At 34.8% G+C, this 22,679-nt stretch overlaps 1 protein-coding gene across 2 annotated transcripts in view; it reads right to left on the reverse strand.

Annotated features, from left to right (window-relative positions):
* The window catches only part of NRPA2 (nuclear RNA polymerase A2), a 294,138-nt gene that overhangs the window by 57,888 nt on the left and 213,571 nt on the right, over positions 1 to 22,679 (reverse strand). For both annotated transcript variants that reach the window (XM_089830051.1, XM_089830050.1), the window contains exons 23-25: positions 14,049 to 14,177; positions 13,805 to 13,948; positions 895 to 1,107 (exon numbers count right to left, since the gene is read on the reverse strand). In XM_089830051.1, coding sequence (XP_089686177.1) covers positions 895 to 1,107; positions 13,805 to 13,948; positions 14,049 to 14,177 — 486 coding nt within the window. The remainder of the gene's footprint in view (positions 1 to 894; positions 1,108 to 13,804; positions 13,949 to 14,048; positions 14,178 to 22,679) is intronic.

The following is a 22,679-nucleotide window of genomic DNA, read 5'->3' on the forward strand; positions in this document are numbered from 1 at the left end:
TGCTTCAGATCTGCACATATATAGATACTCGTGAATTGCCTGCCTTGCCCACACCTCATAAACTCAACTATATCCTCTTCAACTGGGGCGATTGCATGAATATACATAATCATTGGCAAATGAGCAACCTTTAAATTTATATGCATGTTTCCAAGCTAAACATGGGTGCTAGAAATGGGTTGGGCAGTTATCAATTTCAATTTATTTATTTTTTATTAAAATCCACCCAAAGTTGGGCAATGGGCCAAGGAAGGTCACAGATCCATTAACAAACATATATTTATTAATTTTTAATTCAACCACTTAATTTGGGTGAAAAAGGGAGTCGGTCCAAAGTGGCTAAAAATAGTTAATTTTCAATCCAACTTGCAAGGTATCCTCAGCCTCCAAATATTACTGTTTGTTCAAGCAATTTCTCAAAGAAAAGCCTATATTTAGGGTCTTTCTTGAATGACAATTTGTTTCAGCAGCATAGTCTAACAGTTAACCAAAAATCTACTTCAACCTTAATGACAATAATTCAACACTCTTTGACTAATTCTCACGCACGATTGCATGAAACAGAACTGATGGATGAAATCTCTCCATCCCTTTCAAACTTAATAATAGTAATCTTGTAAGTTCCTTCAAATCTATACCTTTAAGAAGCATGAAGCCTAACTTGTGAAAAACAATGGAATATTCAACACAGATATCTTATCAAAGGTATCTAAACTTCATTTCTCAAAAAATTACAAATCACAGTATAATCATAAAGCTGATGTATTTCTACCGACTGTCTTTAGTGCCTAGATCAAGAAATATACAATAAACAGAAATAAAATAGTACTTCTTGATTGAGAAACGAATTATGATAACATATGAGTCAAAATTCCAAAACCAGTAGAAAGGTACCTTAGCAGCTATAGACTCTAAGAGCATCCCAATAGTCATTCGAGAAGGAAATGCATGTGGATTAATAATAAGATCTGGACGCATTCCTGTCACATCTGAGAATGGCATATCAATATCTGGCCACAGTTGTGAGCAAACTCCCTTCTGTCCATGCCTACTACTGAATTTGTCACCAATGATGGGATTCCGGCCACGGCGGACACGTATCTTGACCTGCAATTCAAGTAATCCAATTAAACTCTTAAATAAAAACTATTGGAAGCATTAGAAGAAAAAATTGAAGCACCACATTTCAGTTTTTACTGGTATTGAAATATGTTTCCGAAAAAATACACTACAAGGAAACCTTTGCAGCATATAATGGCATGAGGCCTCTGAGAGTTCCAATACTTTGAACAACTCGAGTTTAACTTAATTTCGGATCACAATTCTTCCAGTGGGAGAGATATAATGTCCATATAGAAAAATAAAATATTTTTAGAGCCACCAATTTGGAATCTAAGGGTTTTGTCTGTCAAACTATCCACATGAAATTCATGTACATGAATCCATAGAACAGGGCAACTCCAAGCAGAATTTCAAAGAGGAAAGTTTTCATACAGTAAGGATCTCTCACCCTGTGCAACAGAAATTAAAGATATGTGGAAGCATACAGACATTGCATAGATAGATAGATCGTTAGATAAATTTTAATGTCCAACAAGAGGCCCAAGGGACTGCCAATGAAAGAGCAGAAATCCAGCAAACAGCGGGAACATGTAACAGTGTCCGGACAAAGACAGAACAACAAACAAAGCAAAGCATAGCATAGATTCTAAAGCATTCACTTCTCAGAAGACTTTCTCAAGGAGAATTTACACCCATCATTTCCCTGACATCTTGCCAATAAATACATCAGTACATAACTTACAAGCGAAATAAGGCAACACAGAATCAATTGATTCCCCATTTTGGGTCAACCTTCAACTTAGATTACATGACAAACGAGTATCTCTTCCATCAAAGTCATCTGTGACTTGCATCTAGCCTTGATGATTGAGACAACTCTACACCCTGTGTGTTTATATTACTTTATTCAAACTCATCTTTTGGCCTCAGCCTTTGCTTTGAAAGTCCTTTTACAAGTTCAGTGCATCCTGATTGGCATTATTTATTCAAGACTCAAATGTTTAGTGATTTGTTTCCATCATTAACCACCTGTGAAAATCTAAGAGAAGCTAAAAACCAGGTATAAAATTGCAATATTGGAAAGATTAAACAAGATTAAAATAAGTTCATTTTCTCAGTTTCAATCATTTAAACCAAACGACCCTCCCACTCCACCCTTTTTGAATGGACAAGGAATGATCAAACATACATTGTCATCCACTGCTGCTGAATCACACTACAATTCCATGGGGGGGCCTATCCCTACTATTTAAGGGTAAGGCAGTGAGTAGGAATCACAGATGGGTCCGACTAGCTCATTTATGATAATAGGGGAGGGGCAATAAGAAATTAAGTTAGAGCCCTTAAGTGTTGCTTTGACGCTCATCCTGGGTTCCATTATTTATTCAAGCCTCAAATTTTATTAGTGCTTTATTTACATCATTAACCACCTGTCAAAATACAACAACAGAAGCTGAAGGCCAGGTATACGATTGCAAAATATAAAGTGAACAAAATAAAATTAAAAAAGCTAACATTTTAAGTTAAACCCCTTCTCTCCCATGACAATTTAACTCCTAAAGCAAGTATAAACAATTGTTTCCAGGCTTTTGTTTTATTTGTCTTCTGATTGACAAACCAAATCTTGTTACATTCCAAACAGATGTATCTGAGTCAGTCTTCCTAAGCTTCCTGTGTCTGACACACCAAAGCCTAAGGTTAGAATCACGACTCTCCATGGGCCACAAATGACAGCTTCAAACATTGCAACATGATAAACAACAATGATGCTACATGAAAAACTTACTTCAGGTTGCTTGAAAATGTTGACATTATCCACATCATACAATATGGACATGAGACTTTCAATACGAGTACAAATATTGACGCAATCACTCACACAATAACATCCACTATCCTGTACCTCATATTGGCAAGCCTGAGGTCAAGCTTGTTTCCATTGCTAACTCCAAGAATATCATGCCTTTTCTTACTAGCCTCTTGCATAAACTTCTGCAACCTTGGTTCAACAAAAACAAACATAATGCTGTTTTCTTGCCTCACCAAAGTAGGTATTGTCTTAGCCTACTTAGTATCATGTGTAGCTGAAATCACCCTTTCCCTGCACTCCAAAACTACAGTGCACTTAGCAATTTTAAATTAAGATTTACAACATCAATCATAGGAAGTCAAATCACCACAGACAAGGTGTAGGACATTGGTGACTTTTAAGAACAATCAAATACTACAACCAGTGTATGACATCAATTCTACAAATCTTTGGTTTGATTCAGCTATCTTGTTTTCTCCTATAAAATTTGTAATGTAGATTTGTTTTCTTTCCAAGGCCTTCAAATTTTGAGTCAAAAGTTCGATGGGAAGAATACTTATCATGTGGACCTCAATCAAACAAACTTTGCCAACCAAGTATCAAATGGTAAAGCTAAAGGTGGTTGACAAAGCATCCTCAGGATCAAGCCAACCTCAATAGGCCATATCTGAGTAACACAAAACTCTGCCCAACAGTTCTTAGTAGAGCAGATGTTTGGTTGGCCAGATGATTATTTGATACACATTGGTACAATGGATGTACAATTGAGCAAATGAAAATTTCATACACATTAGTTCCTGGCATTCTGTTGGGATGAGTTCAGTGTCACAAACCTTGGATCTCAATCAAACAAATGTGACATGCAATTATAAGTTGGTCAAGCTGAAAGTGGTTGAATGCACATCCTCAAAATCAAGAGAACCTCAATTGGCCGAATGCAAGAAATACAAATATCTGTCCATCAGATGTAAGTTGGTGTGTCAATTTGATCCAGATTATGACAAGTGTTGGTTTTGCAGATGTTGGTTTGATACACATTGGTTGGTCCAAGGTCAGTGAATATCAATCAGACAAATCTTAGCAGTTTTAGTGTTCAGCCTATACAACTCTTTTCTGAAAGAAGTCTTGTTCAAACTATATACTCTATGCCTTGCAAAATTTACATATAGCACTTTGCAATGACATCAATCTCAACCTTTAAATCAATTATATGTGGGCCCAAAGATCAAGATCTTACAAATGTTTAATTTCAGGCATCCTAACCTCTACAGTCTGAAAGTCCACAATCATGGAAAACCTTCCCAGCAATTCAGTAGGCTTCTCTGTCAATTATATTGGGATCAGACTATCATGATTCCTATGTTCCAAGGGGATGTGTACCCCCAAGAATACCCATGTCGTCTGTAGGGGGGACATTTCCAAGACTTGTGGACTTTGAGGAAATGTCACCCCACAAAACCACCACCTCCATTAGGGAAGCCCTCAAGTCGCTTGCTATATGGCATATCATTACATACAAAATGCAAATTTAACTTCTGGAAAATTAGTTTCACTTCATTGGGCATTTGCAGAAATGTTACATGCAGATTTTACCTTCAAGAATTCAACTCGCCACAATTTGTATATTAGCAACATCTCCTCCACGATTGCTCCATTGTTGAACCTGATGCAGGGGCTTCCTTAAATGCACTTGGTGTCATGTTAAAAAGTTTTGGTTTAGAATTATTTTGATTTGTTTTAGACAAATAAGGTCATTTTAGGCCAAATAGGATCACAAAAAAACCATTTCAGAACATTTAGGTGGTGATTTGTAGAAGTTGTCAAGTTGCAAAGAATGTTGTCATGAATGGTTCATAAGGCACAACACTTTTGAAGGTTTTGCAAATGGGAATGTACGTGAAGTTGGCTTAACCATGGAGGAAACTCCATAGCTAAGCGCACTTGATCTGGAATAATACTAGGCTGGGTGACCTCCCAGGAAGTCTCGGTGCTTCACCTCTATGAGCATCACCTAGATGCAATGTGTTAAGTGTTCCATTGACTCTTATGAGAGATGCGTTCTTGTGAACCACTATTCACAAAACATCAGTCAATGAGTTTGACTCAAAAAAACACATAGTTGAATCCTAATACCAATATCACAAGTTGACTAGCTATGGAAAATATCTCCTACTTATCAATTGATGAGCTTAAGGGACATTCTAATGAATGGCTTTGCAAATGGGGTTGCAAGAAAACTAGGCTTTAACATGGAGCATACATTGTAATTAAGTGCACTTGAGTTGGAGTAACAATGGGATAGGTGACCTTTTGGAAAGTCTCGGTGCTTCACCTTTGTGAGCGTCACCCAGATGCAATTAGTTCTGTGAACTGCTACAAATGAAACATGGATCAATGATTCGACTCAAAAAACATACTTGAATCCTAAATTTATTTTTGTTTACGTGTTTTGAAATATTTTTGGTCTTATCAGTCTTTAATTCAAGAATATTATTATTAAAATGCCTTTAAAATTAAAATTTACCAGGCCTAACTTAAAATAGTATTATAAATTACTTGACTAGTTTTACCTTTAGCCTATGGGAAATGAGAATAGGCTAGAGCTCTTCTCCTTGTCTTTATTTCCGAAAGGAATCATGACATCATATTAGGCAAGAGTCTACCAGCTGCACACTTCTTACTCAATAGAAATGCACATAATACATTCTACGAGAAACTCTTGTCCTCTATCATTAATATCCTATTGTTTTTCTGGACTTTGTGCAATCCAATTCATTTCTTACGTCACCTCCTTGCACAAACTCCGAATCACCAATGACAAACTTCACCTATCCTAAACCAAATCCAAATTCATAATAGTGCAAAAAGGTGGCATAGAAAAAATCAAGTACAGATGCAAAACTATAACAAAGAAAGAACTATTGGGAACCAATTCCTAGAAGACAAGACTTTTGCCAGAGGTTCTGAAAAATTGGCTGGACATGAGATTGAGGAGGGTTAGGTGGAGGCAACTTAGGATAGAAAGTAACAATTATAAGCCATTATTTCTGCTCCTTTTGTTAAAGAGGCTGTTTCAGCTCCTTTATCTAAGAAGTGGAGAGGTAGAAGAAGTGGAGAGGTAGAAGGTCAGATGCTGAAAGATCAGATTTGGAAGGCATGGATTCTATTGGTGCTAGTGCTCAATAGACAACTAAGGCTCTCCTCTGCTGAAAGGATGACTTCAGTTTGTTTTTTATTGTGGTTTCATCTGCTTTTGGACAACTACCTCAACATTCTGAAATTCGAATTCTATTAGGGGCCTCTAACCAAAAAGAAAGCCAAATGCAAGCTCTTAGGAGGATCTAACCCTCTAGCTTCAAGAGCATGTGGCCTTGTGTAAGATCATTTCTTTTTGTAATGTTGGTTTCTGTTGTGGTTAAAGCACCCAATAGAACCTGCCATTTTATCTATACAAAATAAGGAATCAGTCTAAAACAAACATCATTTTATCATAGACAACTACCATGTATTTAACAGTCAAACCTGAAATATCTCATTCAAATCCTCATTAGGTTATAGAAGTATTTTTAAAAAGAACTCCACAAGTTTACTCCTAAAATATGTACTTCACCTGTCTTCATCTCAAAGAAATATATGTTAAACATGTCATTCTTTTCTTTTATATAAACTTAACCCTCATTAGTATATAATTTTCTTTTTTTAAATCCGTTCTTCGAGGCTACAATTTAGTTTTGAGAAATAGATCTTTTTAAATTAGAACCTAAAGGAGAAGTTCAAATTACAAACCCTATAAAATAAATATTAAATCTAGTTGTGCTCTTTATGCTTTGCCCATAAAGGCACAAATGAACCAATAAACAATTACTAGAAAGTCGCATGATTTAAATCCATAGAGTACGTGTAATCCCCAATACTATGCTCCACCTTTTCTGAAAAATTTTAATTAACAGTTTCACTTAGTAACAATATACTACTGTTGCTTCATAAATATTGAATTAGATATATCTCCATCTTCCCTCCTCCATGGCAACAGCCTGCACTCAAAACCTTCATCTTTCAATATTCTTTCAAGCTCCCCATGAAGTCCAAGTGACTCATTTCGGATCCGAAAAACAGCTCAGGATTGGGTATACCATGTACAACAATTGTTTAAGGCATATCAAACCCACAAACAAATCATCTATATTTTCCCCCTGTTCCCTTGCAAGATTTGTCTGAGCACCAGGAAGGCTGAAAGATTTTCGCTTAGAAGAAATTAACAAGAACAACAATTATTCGACTTTCTCTCTATCGAATTCAAAAAACAAAAAAGTTTGGAATATAGAAAATTCAAAATTGCAAACACATCTCAGTTGTAATAATTGACTATTCAATTAGCTACAAAGCTCTTACGCTTTTGTTGTTTTATTCAAGATTCAAACAAATCTTAACATTCCATCCACTGTATCCTAAGAATTTCACATTTAAAATTAATTAATTTTGCTGGCCAATAGAATTTGGCCTTGTCACCTCAGGAGCATCTTTGTTAGTTTTATAGATCTCTGATAGATAAAACTATTACAATAAATATGGATAAATACTCTTACTTGTATAACTGCAGAATTGATTTGATTCTTAAATGGTGACTGTTCTGTGATTGCTGATATGACAATGATCTTCAATGATGTCCGCTAATAATCCATACTATAGAGTGAATATGATATTTGTCTTTCAGCAAGAAGTGCAGAGGAGAAAGTTTAGAATAATCCTATGATGATAGTGCAGATCGCTGGGACTTATAATGCCATGTATTGATATTATCCTCAGCGATCTGCCTATACTTATGTATGTTAGTGAAGGGCCATGACCCACGTAGAGGCATGACTCTTCGTGGCTGTTGGCCAGGAAGAGTCATGCCTCTACAGAGGCATAACTAACTCTATATTAGTTTAGAGTAAACCAATACTGCTTAGTATAAGCAATTGGCAATAACACAATGCCATCGATATTATATAACTTGTGATGTTCTCCAATATAAAGCAGTGTGTCGATAATATAATCTGCAGAATAAGACTATCAATCGCATGTTTATGGTAATCAAAAAACAACTCGTATATATACATGTGTGTGTGTGTGTGTGTGTGTGTGTGTGTGTGTGTGTGTGTGTGAGAGAGAGAGAGAGAGAGAGAGAAACACCAATGATTATTATCAAATAAATCTGATACAGGTTTGCATACAACTAATTACTTCTACAGACGCTATAAATCAACACTCCCTCTTAGCAAGGGAGAAGTAATACACCTTAGATTTCAGAATAGAATATCTGATCTTAACACTTTGAAATAGTGACTAATTAGCTAATAAATATCACCAAGCTATGAACACTATCATAACATACATTATGATCTCTAATTGTCCGAATCATTATCTAGAGTAATCATAATGAATATGTTATCTATGATCTCTAATTGCCCGAAACAATATCTAGAGATGTCCATGGTAACACAAATGAGTTTGTTATCTATGATCTCCAATTGCCCGAAGCAATATCTAGAGATGTCCATGATAACATAATGGGTTCGTTATCTATGATCTCTAATTGCCCGAAGCAATATCTAGAGATGTCCATGATAACAAGCCTATCATTTGCAAGATCATCACCTTACGAACAATTACCTTCTGAATAAATATTTCCATGAAAGATCATCACCTTTCGTTACATATCTAATGTGACTAAACAACAATAGAAGCATAAACTCACATGAATTGAAAATTTTTTAATTCAATATTCAATAATACAAATTAATCATACCAAGTTTTTCTCTTAAGTATTTCAATTTCACTTTAGCAAGAGGCTTGGTAAAGATATCAGCTGTTTGCTCATTAGTACTAATGTACTCCAGTTGAATGATTCCTTGATTCACCATATCTCAAATGTAGTGGTAAGGAATTTCAATATGTTTGGAGCGATTGTGGGAAACCAGATTGGTTGAAAGCTTGATACAACTTTGATTATGACAATGAATAACAATGGGCTTTGAAGGCCTTTTGAACAAATCTGCTAACAACTTTCGTAGCCATACCACTTCTCTAGCACCCAAAGAAGATGCAATGTATTCTGCTTCAGTGGAACTTAATGCAACTGAAGTCTATTTTCTATTGAACCAAGAAACCATACCAAATCCCAGACTAAAGCAACATTTGGGAGTACTCTTACGTTCAGTAGGACTGCCTGCCCAATCAGAATCAAAATATCCATGAAGTTCGATATTGACTTTATCATATTTGATTCTCATTCCAATAGTACCCTTTAGATATCTCAAAATGTATTTAGCTACGTGTAGATGTATCTTCTTTAATGCACACATAAACTGACTCAAGGTGTTAGTAGCATAACATATGTCAGGACGAGCATTCACCAAATACATTAAAGATCCAATAATCTACTTGCAGTGAGTAGAATCTGTAAGTTCTGATTTGATCATATCATCCTTCAACTTGTGTAGACTTATTTCCATAAGAGTAGCAGCTGGTTTACATTCCATCATTCCAAATTTTGTTAAAATGTCGATTGTATATTTTCCTTAATTCAAAAGAATGTAGTTATCCTGTTGTCAAACTTCTAATCCAAGAAAGTAGTGAAGTAGACCTAAGCCTTTCATTTCAAACTCTGTTGTGACTTCTTGTTTGCATTTCTTTATGAGATGTCCCTCACCTGTTACCAACAAATCATCAACATATAACACAAGAATAAACATATCATCGCAATCTAGTTTGAAGTATAAGTTAGGATCAGCTTCATTTTTAGAATATCCTAACTTCATTAGATAGTTGTCTATCCTTTCATACCACGCTCTGCGAGCCTGTTTGAGACCATAAAGAGCTTTCTTTAATTTATAAACGTGAGTTTTGCTGTCATGAGTGTTGAATCCTTCTGGTTGCTTGATATAAACTTCTCCAATTTTGCCATTTAGGAATGTTGTTTTGACATCCATTTGATGAACCTTCCATCCCTTGGATGCTGCAATAGCCAAAATGGTTCTGACAGAAGTATATCTAGCAACTGGTGCAAATGTTTCTTCATAATCAATGTCTTCTTTCGATGAGAAACCTCGTGCTACAAACCTAGCTTTGTACTTTTCAATGCTACCATCAGATGCATGCTTAATTTTAAACAACTATCTAGAAGAAACAACTGATTTGTTTTTAGGTCTTGGTACAACATCCCATACATCATTTTTTAGTATAGAGTTATGTTCTTCAACCATTGCTTCTTTCCAAGACTGATTTGAAAGTGCTTCTTTAACATTAGAAGATTCAGTTTTTATAAGTTTAGTTAATAAAGCAACATAACATGATTGATTTCTCGTTCTTTTGCTTTCTCGAATCACTTCATCAAGTTCAACCTGATTTTCTTCTATCATTTTCCTAGCCCAAAGTGGCCTCTTTTTATTGTTGATACTTTCAGAATCTTCATGATTAGACATAGTGAAAGAGGATGGTTCAATATCATTCTTCCTCTCAATTTTTGCTTGTTGATTTTCATCTACTTCAAGAATAGATTCAGTAATGGATTCATCATTGTTTCTAGAGATATTAAAGGCAATATCTTCTTCAAATTTCACATCTCTGCTAATCTCAATTGTTTTTCAACCTAGAATGACGCCCCTATATCCTTTTGTTGTTTCACTATATCCAATAAGTATTCCCTTCTTTCGGGAAGGCGCTAGTTTTGTTCTTTTCTCTTTAGGAATGTGGATATAAACAAGACATCCAAATATTCTTAGATGAGATCAGGTTTAATGGTTGTAAATACTTATTCCGGAGTGGTGTTCTCTAATGCTGAATGTGGACATTTGTTTTGAATGTAGATTGCAGTGTTAGATACTTCATCACAAAAGGAAGTATGAAGGTTTTGATCGTGCATCATTGCTCTGGTAGATTCAACAATTGATCTATTTTTACATTCAGCAACTCGATTTTGTTGAGGATTATATGGTCCAAAAATCTTCCTCTTAATCCCAATAGCAATGCAAAAAATTTTGAAAATATCAGAGATGTATTCACCTTCATTCTCTGACCTTAAAAATTTTATTTTCTGTCCTGACTGATTTTCAACTAAGGCTTTGAACTCTTTGAATTTTGATAAAACTTCAGCTGATTCTTTCTATTTCAGAAAACAGATCCCATTTCTTCTAGAATAATTATCAATAAAAATTACATAGAAGAAGCATGCGTTAAGAGAAGGTACAAACATAGGACCGAAAAGATCAATGCGGATCAGTTCAAGAATGGATTTTGATTTGTGAACACTATTAGGAAATGATTGCTTAGTATTTTTACCTAAAGCACATCCTTTGCAAATACTTAAGTGCTCAATTTTGAGACTAGGTAAAACTTTTACAATTTTTCCTATGGATGATAATGCACGATAGTGAAGGTGACCTAGCCTCTTATGCCAAATTTTGGTGGAATTTGAAGTTTCATGACTAAGAGCTAGGTTTTGATTATTACAAAGTTTATATAGACTTCCATCTCTAAATCCGATGGAAATGGCTTTGTTGATATTAGAGTTCTTTGGCCAAGATAGAACTTTGTCCTCCTGGAAAGTGATTCTAGATCCTTGATAGACAAGACCAAAAATAGAGACTAGGTTTCTCTTTATTCCTAGTACATATAACACATTTTTGAGTTGTAGGGCAGTTCCTCAATTTAGGTAAACTGAACAAGAATCAATTCTTTCGATAGGATGAGTAGAGTTATCTTCAATGTTAACTTCTTCTAAGGATTGTTCAAAGAAAGTTTCAAATTTGTCTTTAAAACTGGTGATGTGTCAAGATGCTCCACTGTCTATGATCCAAGTGTTGTGGTTTGAGTTTAATTCACTTGAAAAGGTTTAGTAAAAAACATAGTTTTCTCTTTCTTCTTTCTCTACATCCTCTCCTTTGGTTTCTGCTAAGGCTGCTTGAATTTTCTTCTTTTCAAGGCAGAAGTTATGGGAGAGACCAATTTTATCACATTTGAAACATCTAACTTTGGACCAATCACGTTGCTTATATGATTGGTTAGATTCCCTTTTGCTGTATTTGAATTTTCTTTTCTTGTTTGAATTTACATGAAGTGCTTAAATGTCTCCCTCTTGATTTGTACTTAGTCCTCTTGAGACTAATCTTGATTCTTCTTGTGTGGAGAGCTTAAACCTCAAATAAATGTTTTCCATGATAGAGGAAGACCTCTTAGTGCTATCATGCTAAGTTCTTTGTCATCAACTCGATTTTCTATTGTTGCAAGTTGATCTTTTAATTCAGAAATCCTTAGAAAGTAGGAAGTAATAGATTCTCCATTTTTCATCTTTATATATAGTAGATCTTGTTTTAAGGTTAAAACTCTACTAGTATTGTTGATTTCAAATGTATCTCATATAGTGGAGAACATCTCAAATGCAATCTTGAGACTAGATATGGATAGAAGAATATGATCTTTTACAGAATCTATTATAATTTTCATTGCTTTATTATTATGTCTTTTCCATGTTACTTTCTCTAGTTCATTTTCAGGCATGGATATGTCTGTTTCAATATATTCCTCTAATTCCATTTCCCTTAATATTATCATTACTCTAATTTTCCATGATGAGAAATTAGATGCACCCTCAAGCCTATCTTCTAGTCTCACATGATTCACCATTTTGATTTAATAATATAATTTAGCTTTTGAAAAATTTGAGACTTTAAATTTTAATTCTGAGTAATAGCTTTTCTTATCAGAATGGCTCTGATTCCATGTTAGTTTTATAGATCTCTAATAGATAAAACTATTACAATAAATATGGATAAATACTCTTACTTGTATAACTGCAGAATTGATTTGATTCTCAAATGGTGATTGTTCTGTGATTGCTGATATGACGATGATCTTCAATGATGTCTGCTAATAATCCGTACTCTAGAGTGAATACGATATTTGTCTTTCAGCAATAAGTGCAAAGGAGAAAGTTTAAAATAATCCTGTGATGATAGTGCAGATTGCTGGGACTTATAATGCCATGTATCGATATTATCCTCAGCAATCTGCCTATACTTATATATGTTAGTGAAGGGCCATGAAGCGTCAATGACCCCCGTAGAGTCATGACTCTACATGGCCTTTGGCCACGAAGCGTCAATGACCCCCATAGAGTCATGCCTCTACGGAGGCATAACTAACTCTATATTAGTTTAGAGTAAACCAATACTGCTTAGTATAAGCAATTGGCAATAGCATAATGCCATCGATATTATATAACTTGTGATGTTCTCCAATATAAAGCAGTCTGTCAATAATATAATCTGCCAATAAGACTATCAATCACATGTTTATGGTAATCATTAAACAACTCGTGTGTGTGTGTGTGCATGAGTGAGAGAGAGAGAGAGAGAGAGAGAGAGAGAGAGAGAGAGAGAGAGAGAGAGAAACACCAATGATTATTATCAAATAAATCTGATACAGGTTTGCATACGACTGATTACTTCTACAGACACTATACATTAACAATCTTAACACAGAAAATGAAAATGATATGTGTGTGTGTGTGTGTGTGTGTGTGTGTGAGAGAGAGAGAGAGAGAGAGAAACACCAATGATTATTATCAGATAAATCTGATACAGGTTTGCATACGACTGATTACTTCTACAGACACTATACATCAACAATCTTAACACACAAAATGAATGCCATGTATCATATATTTTTTGAAACTTCAAAATCAAAATTTGGACTGAGCAGTTAAACTCAAGCATCATCCCTTCTGAAATTAACAAATACAGACATCATCAAAAGCTAAAAATGGTTGAAAATTAGGCTGCGTTTATTATTATTACAAAGGTAGTTTATATGTACTATAACACTGCAAATCAAAATTGATCATCATATGTCAAAAGGAAAAATAATTGTAATTAAGATTTGTCATATTGCCTTTTGCAATGGATCCTTTGGCTTTGTTCCAACTGCAGCTACATAATCAACTACAGCAGTCTCGGAACCCTTAAGCTTGTAAGTTCTGCTCTGGGCAGTCACAGTATTGTGTACAGTACAATAAGGATCCCCTGATTGAAGGATCTGGTAAAGAAAACTGCACAATGATCAGTCAATGACCTTTTTACCAGGTAAAGTGACTCTTTAACATATATCAGAACTATTTAAATAAAAAGGAGATAACCTGGCCAATATATGGAAGTCCATCAGTATCAATAAATCGGCTGAGCGATGCATCCTTATTAGATCTTGCAAATAATTTCAACACACGGTCATGTCTTTCTCGATTCTCTGTCAAGTCAATCGTTTCTGTCTGCAGAATAAAGAACATGTTTACGATAAAGGGGCAATAAGTTTATCCTACTTTACATTTACAAAAATTGAATGACAAGAAATCTTAAACTGTTGCCACAGTAGCAATTGTTTTATAATTGTCTTATGAATAAATTTGGTGCATGAAAAAGTCAGCAGCCAATGTTCAGAAAACATTAATAAAACTTCTGACAATTCTACAGTTGTAGAAGAATATCAGTTACTTTTGCACATACTAAATACCACTTGAGTGTCTGAAAATAGAATGATAAAATATTAAACTGGTCGCACCAGATCTGTTGCCTTAAGTTAAAAGATAGCAGCAAGGAGACTTAACACGTTGAAATTCTATCCACACTATGACACATCTCAAACTCTACAGTGAACAAACCTTGCAGCAATGTCCCCATGAGATCTGTGATTTGAATGATTTCTTACTGGAAAAATAAGCCAACTCATCAATGCACTAGATGTGACTTACCATGTCAGCAATATCTACACCTCTTAGTAAGTAAATTTCAAAAATCTTATTTTCATTTGCTTATTACAAAGTTTTAAGATTTCAAACTTTTATTTTATTATTCTCAGTGTAACACAGGGAAGATTTGTGGTGGGAAGATTATGGTGCCACAATACCTAATCTTCAAAAGTTTGCATCTGAATATTATGGCGGCCATGTATTGCTTCTCGTTGCAAGCAATACTAGAGTGTTTTTGAGAACATACACACAAAGCAGTGCAATAGGTTGACTCAGAAGGGCTTGAATGACTTGGTTTATATGAGGTACAACCTTCAATCGCTCAAAAAAAAGCTGCAAGGGTAGGCTTCATATGAAGCACTAGATTGGATGAGATTGATCCATATTCAGCAGATTGGGTTACACCTCTAAATGGTGTGATGATGTAGGCGTGAATGGGGATCCTTTCTTGACTGATGAGCAGCTAGCTGACTTTGAGATGGAGAAAAATGACTGGGATGCAGAAATGGCAGTATACGAGGAGGAACGTGAGCTTGGTCATCCATCAAAGGCTTTTGTTGAGGCACTTATTTATGCACATGTTGAGGATGTTGCAACTACTTCAGCAGCAGCGGTCTCTTTTAAACTTTAATCATAGAGGCAAATTATGACATCTGCTTTTAGTTTTCACTGATGAAGTTTGACTTCTATATGTATTGGACTTAATTTTATTCAGATGCCACACTTTTTTTTTGATATATGATTCTACATTAATGTACTAAGTTCTAATTATTACAAAGTAATTGGTAAATATCTGTTTGATATTAACAATGATCAAGAGATCAATTTATACAAAAGACTGAACTATTTTTCCTTAAGAAACAATTGTAAAGAATAGAAACATTCTCTTCTAGAAACATAAAACTAAATATTAGAAACATTCTAATATTTACAAGAGATTACAATAGATACCCATTAGATACTAAACAAAGATAATAGAAACTATCTATTATCATAATACCCTACCTTAATGGTTAATCTATCCAAAGCAAGAAGTTGTCAAAAAGCGTACAAGGCAAATTTTGTTTGTTTAGAGTGCTCTGCACTATTCGTTGTGGGCTGAGAACTAGATTGCTTAGATAGCGCAACTAAGTGCTTCTAACATTCAACCTTCATGTGCCCATACTTGTGGCAATAGTTGCATTGAATGTTCCTTTTCCCAGAGCCCTTTAAAGCTAGAGTAGAGGACCTTTGTTGAGAAGATTGTTGTGAACCAGTACCACCTTATCGTTCTCGTAATATTGAAAGATGGTTAGCATCTGATGTTTCCACATGCTATAATTGCAACTGTTGAACTTCTAATTTCCCTCAAGCAATATATTAGTCAAAGATGCCATAGCTCATTTTTCAGTAAAAAAGTGTGAAAATTTGTGAAGGTGCGTACTTCGAGGCAAAAAAAATCGGAATACCTATAAAACTTGAAGGGGTACCTAGAAGAGAGCTCATGATCCACAAAAAGAATATGTTATCAATTTTTGGATCCACTAGCTCAAAACTTGAGACACAAAAATTAAGGCACACAAAAAAATATGACGACAACCCAAGTGAACTCTTGAAAAACCCACCAAGAATAAGTAAAAATATTTTGGATTTGATATAGAAAAGGGTTTCGAGCAAAAACTGCCCTCGTAAAAAAGCTTAGAAATATGGTGTATTTGTAGAGAAAATTGTAGAGTTTGGGCACAAAAAAACAACAGAGGTTTATAAAAGACCCAAACGCCTCCAAATAGGCAAAAAATGACCACTTCTCTTTTTAAATGGAAAAAACAACCCACAAAACAGATGTGCAATTTTCATAGAAATTTGGACGCGAGTGGTAGAAAAATGTGGGCATGAGTTGCAAAGAAGTGGCGCCCAACAGACCTCCACGTGAACAACAAAGAATAACCCTCGATTTTCAAAGGATTCAGTTGCGCTAGTTGCAAATAGAAGGGCAAGAGTTTGCAAACCAGAAAAAATCATGAGAGTTACAAACAAAATGGCACGAGTTTGTAGACTAGAAAAAAATGCAGGAGTTATAGACAAAATAGGGCGATTTTTTCGCAAAAAACCCTAGTCGAACCAAAGGTTTTGGAAGCAAATATGCATGAAGGTAATTTTGAAAATAAAAGGAAGATAATTTCAACAAAGAGATTATAATTATTTTCAAGAATTTTAGACTATTCGCTCTAATACCATATTATGAAGTAATTGTAAATATTTGCTTAATATTAATAGTGATCAAGAGATCAATTTATACAAGAGACCAAATGATGTTTCCTAAAGAAACAATCGTAAAGAATAAAAACATTCTAATATTTACAGGAAATTACAATAGATAAACATTAGATACTAAACAGAGATAATAGAAACTATCTATTATCATAATACTAATTGCCATGTATTGAACTCAATGCTTCGATTTTATATATGATATATATCTCAAATCAATATTGTTAATGTTAGTGTAGTTTCAGTCAGATAAAACTCACTATATATATATATATATATTTGAGATATATATTTAATTAGATATATGAGAAATATTACATTTCATATATATATATATATATATATATATATATATATAGACACACACACACACACACACACAAATATGTGTGTTAAATAACAAACTATTATATTAAATACAAATGAATGGACATGCCCGTGAAGAGATATGTCTATCCATATTTCATCTAATATAAGAGAGATGGGTGTCATTTGGAAAACATATACTAAGAAGGCAATACAACTCCAATAGCAGTGATCCTCCAAAACTAACAAATATATGTTCTACAAATTTGGCGTATATGTGTTTTTAAGGATATTTTAAGAAATTGTGTTTTCAAATGTTTGATAAAAATGTTGATTTATTGTCAAATTTTCATTGAGTTTTTTGATCATTTTGAGTTTTTCAAAAATTGGGTGGATTGAGATATTGTCAAGTTAGAGTTTTTCAACTTTGACTGTTACACACATACACTACATATGCATATTTATGAATGTATGTACATGATTTTGTAATTGTTTTCATATCATGCTATCCATTATAATCATCTTTATGATAGTTTTCACATTTATGTTGCAATTTTGTTAATATCAAGTATTTGGTGTTATAATTTATTAGTTCTTATACTATTATGCATTATTTTGTATTCAGTATTATATGTTAATGTTAGCACAGAAATAAAAATAAATAGCAATAAAGATGATAAAAAAGGTACAAAAGAGACAAACCATTTATTCTAGGAAAACCCTTCAACTTGGAGGGAAAAACCCAACCACACCAGAAAAACATTTGTTTTATTGATAATAAAATGTTCAAATACAATGCTTTCACTTGATACAATATATACAAAGTAATCACACGTATATAAAGAATTCCGAAACCCTTCACAACACAATCCAGGTCTCTTCAATTTCCAAATTACAAGATTCTTCATATTTCCAAATGCATAACTATAAATATGCATTATCTTAGTTTCAACTTATTTCAAAAGCAAAGATAAAGATCTCTATCACGGCTATAATCTTGAACACTACCTCTTAGCAAGAGAGACATCTTTAGTATAGTTACAATTAAAGATGTCAACGATCACATTTATTCTCATAAAACATGTTACCTTAGAATAACATAATTCATCATATTAGCATAAAGTTAGTGTCATGAAGTCACACACATGACTTCCACCATGCCTCATCACAGAGAATGGAACGAGGGCTTTCACCTCAATCTTCTCCCTGTGAAAAATGCATTTCCACAATGCCTCATCGTAGAGGGTGGAACAAGGGGTTTCACCTCAAACTTCTCTCATAGAGAACTCATTAACAAGGGATTGCACCTCAAACTTCTCTCATAGAGAAGAACTCATTAACAAGGGATTGCACCTTGAACTTCTCTCACAAAGAACTCGTTAACAAGGGATTACACCTCGAACTTCTCTCACTGAGAAGAACTCATTAACAACATATATAGGAACGATTGAGATTCTCTCTCAACATAGACTCCCTCTCAGTAAGAACAACTTTGATCACCGCAATTATGCACATGAATACAATGACACAAGATTTACGTGGAAACCCAATGCAAGAGAAAACCATGGGGAATAAATGCTCTTTATATAAACTTGTTCTTTTACAGTGTTTTGTAGACTCCAACCTACTAGAGGCTCCAACCCCTATGATTATGAGCCCCAACTCATTGGAAGCTCCAACTCTCAGACATCACAAGCACCAACCTACTGAAAGCACCAACTCCCCACTGCTGTTTTTGCGAGCACCAACCCACTACGCACAAAAATTCTTTTCCACCTTGACTATGTTGCTTACTTCAACTGATTATGGATACTTGTATTTCAAGAATTTTCTTCCAATCTGATATTTGTATCTGTATTTATCTTTTCTTTAAATGCACACACCCTTCCCTCTTCTTAGCCTTTAACAACGATATATATTTTCCTACATTCATCCCACATACACTTTCACACATTAAATATTCTGAATACACATCTTTTCTTTTCAAGCACATATACTTCCTTTCCTCTCTTCATATCTGTTCACATTTTCTAACGTTATTCTCTACTCACTTTCACCTTTTATTACCATACATAGATATACTTCAGAATTTAAACTGAAGGTATGTACATATACAATCTTATCCGCTGCACCCTCACACACTTCTCTCACATATATTTCATTTTTCCTTATTCATTAATTTACCTCTCCTTCTTCATACGTCTTATATATTCCAATATCTTATAGAAAGAGATGCCTTTTAGGAAAAGAGGTATTACTTCATTTTTTAAATAATATTTAGAAATGGTCAAGTATCTTTCCTTAATTATTTGTATAAACAATATACAATAACCACTCTAGAACAAAACTTTCAGTTATTTTTAATTGCTGATTATTCTTCTTCAAGGTGACATGGAAATTATCCTTGCTGACTTGTCATGTATTCGCTGCCGAGCACATGTGTTGTTATTAATGATTCATGGTTTATCTTTGTCTCTGCTCTATTTTTAAATCGCTACATGTGCTTTAACACTTATTTGCCAACGGCATATATTGATTAAAATATCACTGCAAATGCTGATGTGAGACTTGGAAATTAGTCGCTGACCTATGACTCGTTTTGGTCATTTCTTTATACTGTCACATGGCCTTCCATAGTTGTCATTCTGTTTTTTGCATGGTTATCGCTGTTGGAAACACATTGAGTCTACCATAGTCTTCCACTAAGTTACCAAATTCTCTCCAGCAACCCTCAAAGTCTGGTTCAATTCTTTACAAAGTCTGGTCCTTGTCAAATTCTCTTGCAGAGCTGCGAATTTGCTGCAAATTCTATCAGAGGAACCCGAGCAGAATTTGCAGCGAATTTTGAAGAAATAATTGTCTAGACCTGGGCTGAATTAGGTCTCGGAACATTTTTTTAGAGTTTTTAAAGTGTTTTTTTGACCTCTCAACCTTCTTGTGACCACAAAAAAGACCAAAAAGATGTTTATATGTCATTTATGCATTTGTGTTTGAAAATGAAAACTTGCTTATAAAGGAAATCCAAATTGACAATAGGTGACATCTAAATTGATGAGTATAGAGGAATGTCTTTAAAAAGATGTGATATGTTTGAATCTAGGACTTCAAATTTGTATCACCTTTTGATATAGCCTGGTTAGAAATGCTCTAACCAATAAAAAATAAAAATTCAGATAACTGCTCTTATCTTTTAACAATTCCTTTCATTCTCAAACTATCCCCATGATATGGAAACATGTTCCATGCATGTGACCAAGCAAGTGTATCAAGTTGTATGTAGTGCTAAATGATGCAATTAATGTCCTATTGAACCAAAACATAGATTTGGTGGTGTATTTTGCTATGTTCTTTTACTATTAGCAGATTTGAGTATGGATTTTTTTTTTGTTGCATATATATACACAGATACATATTTTTTTTAAAACATATGTTTTTGTATGGATGAACCCAAAACACGAATCCAAACCCAAGCCCAAAAAAATTTTGACGAATTTCGAACCCGAATCTTGAACCCACATCCGTACCGGAATCCGAACCGGCAACTTACATCTTCCAGCACCATGTACTGTCTTATGTGGCTCCTTCCATTGCATATGCTGACTGAGTACTTTGAATATGACTTTGTCTTTGCCATAAAACCTCATTGCCTCTTTATATGATGCCTTTGGTATTCTTTTCAAACCTGATGGCACTATAACTTCACTGTTCGTTCATGCGCTGATGCTTTTATGAATTAGTGTCAATATAGAATTCTTTAAACTGTCGTTGTTGTCTCCTGATTTGTTCTTTTTTCTTTCATTGCATCAATTCTTCTAATGCTTCAAAAAACAAATCTGCATACTGGAACCATCGTTCTTGACTGTATCTGACTTTTATGTCTTTTATTATATCTGAATCGAACTTGATGGCAAGACACATTAGAATTAGAACTCTATTTCTAGACTCCCATTTTTCTTGCGTGACTTTAATTACCTTGTTTAGTGGTAGCATTCTTTTGTGCAAACATTATATTTAACATTCATGGTACCGCTGTATTCATTGTGCCTCATTATTGATTTGACACTCTTGCTTGATTCAACTTGTAGCATACTTTTCACTACATGATGCTGCTTGTGGTTTTTATTCAATTCCATATATTGTTATTATATGTCTTTAAACTTAAGTATTTATTGCTGTCTGTATCTGTCATTGCCCAGTATTGCTTCTTTCCTTTAAATTGTCAATTATTACTCGAAAATTCAACATGGCTTTTCTATATATGTTTGTCAATCAACCTTACCTTCAATGAAGATGAATTCTTCATATTCATATCTCTTGTATTTGTCCTCTAACTGTGTATCACTCTTTTATCTCTGTCTTCCATTTCCTTTTACATTGATGACGTTATGTGTCTTGTCTATTTTTGACATAAATGACAATATTTCCATCAGACCTGTTCAAGATGTTCTCAGTTGAGGCCTTAAAAAGGCAGTTATCCATTTCTCTGTTTGCCACTTCAAGGTTCATTATCTCTGTTTTGTAGTCTACAGCACGAGCTTCATCCATTTCTTCATCCTCCGATGGTTTAGCTATTTCAGCTAATCACCTACTTGTCCGATAATCAATGCTCACCTTGGATGTGGTCTTAAGTTCCTTGGTGTCGTCTGTAAATATTGTGTAGCCGACAAGGTGTTGTCGTAGGTAAAGATTTTGTAGCTAACAGGTAGATTAGTATTGTTATGTAGCCGACAGACCCCTTCGGGAAGGTTCAGCGGGAAGTATTTATACCCCGTCTAGAATCATTGTAAATCATCTTATCTTATGCTCTATATGTAATCTCTTGGCATATGCGAATAATAAACGGAGTACTACTGTTCTTGCTCATTATCTGTGTGCATTAATCAATTAATCTATGCAGTAAACATTTGGTGTCATTGCCTGATCGACCTAGAACAAAGGCTAGAATGACGACTGATGCCGAATCAGTTAAACAAAAATAAGAATAAGCTTAAGGACAAAGACGAAATCCGCACAGCTCAAGGAAACTTAATTTTGGCGCAGTAGACCGAACACAGACGAAGGTTTCAGAAGATTGCCGACGGACACTGAGGCGCGGAGGAATTGTTGGAGGAGACTCGACAGCAGGTGGAATTGGTGAAAGAAGCCAAGGAGGAATTTTTGAGCCTGTATTCGCCGAGGGAAGAGAATCCAGACAGAAAGGAATCGACTCACACGGCTCAGAGTGCCGAGGGAGCACGAACATGGAGTGAACTCTTCGTCCGCGATACACATCCAGAATGGGAAGACCCTTCTTCACCAAAAAACATAGTTGTTGGAGATAAGACAACTATTGGAGAGTTCGCTGGTGTGGGAGTGCAGATCGTCGGTGCAGAAGTGCAGATCGCCAGTGTGGGAGTGCAAAGCTACGGTGTGGGAGTGCAAACTGCCAGTATGGGAGTACAAAGCGCCAGCACGAGAGTGAACAGTGCC

Source organism: Cupressus sempervirens, chromosome 5, assembly GCF_028749045.1.
Source record: "Cupressus sempervirens isolate cs-2001-9-10 chromosome 5, ASM2874904v1, whole genome shotgun sequence".
In the NCBI taxonomy this organism is placed as follows: Eukaryota; Viridiplantae; Streptophyta; class Pinopsida; order Cupressales; family Cupressaceae; genus Cupressus; species Cupressus sempervirens.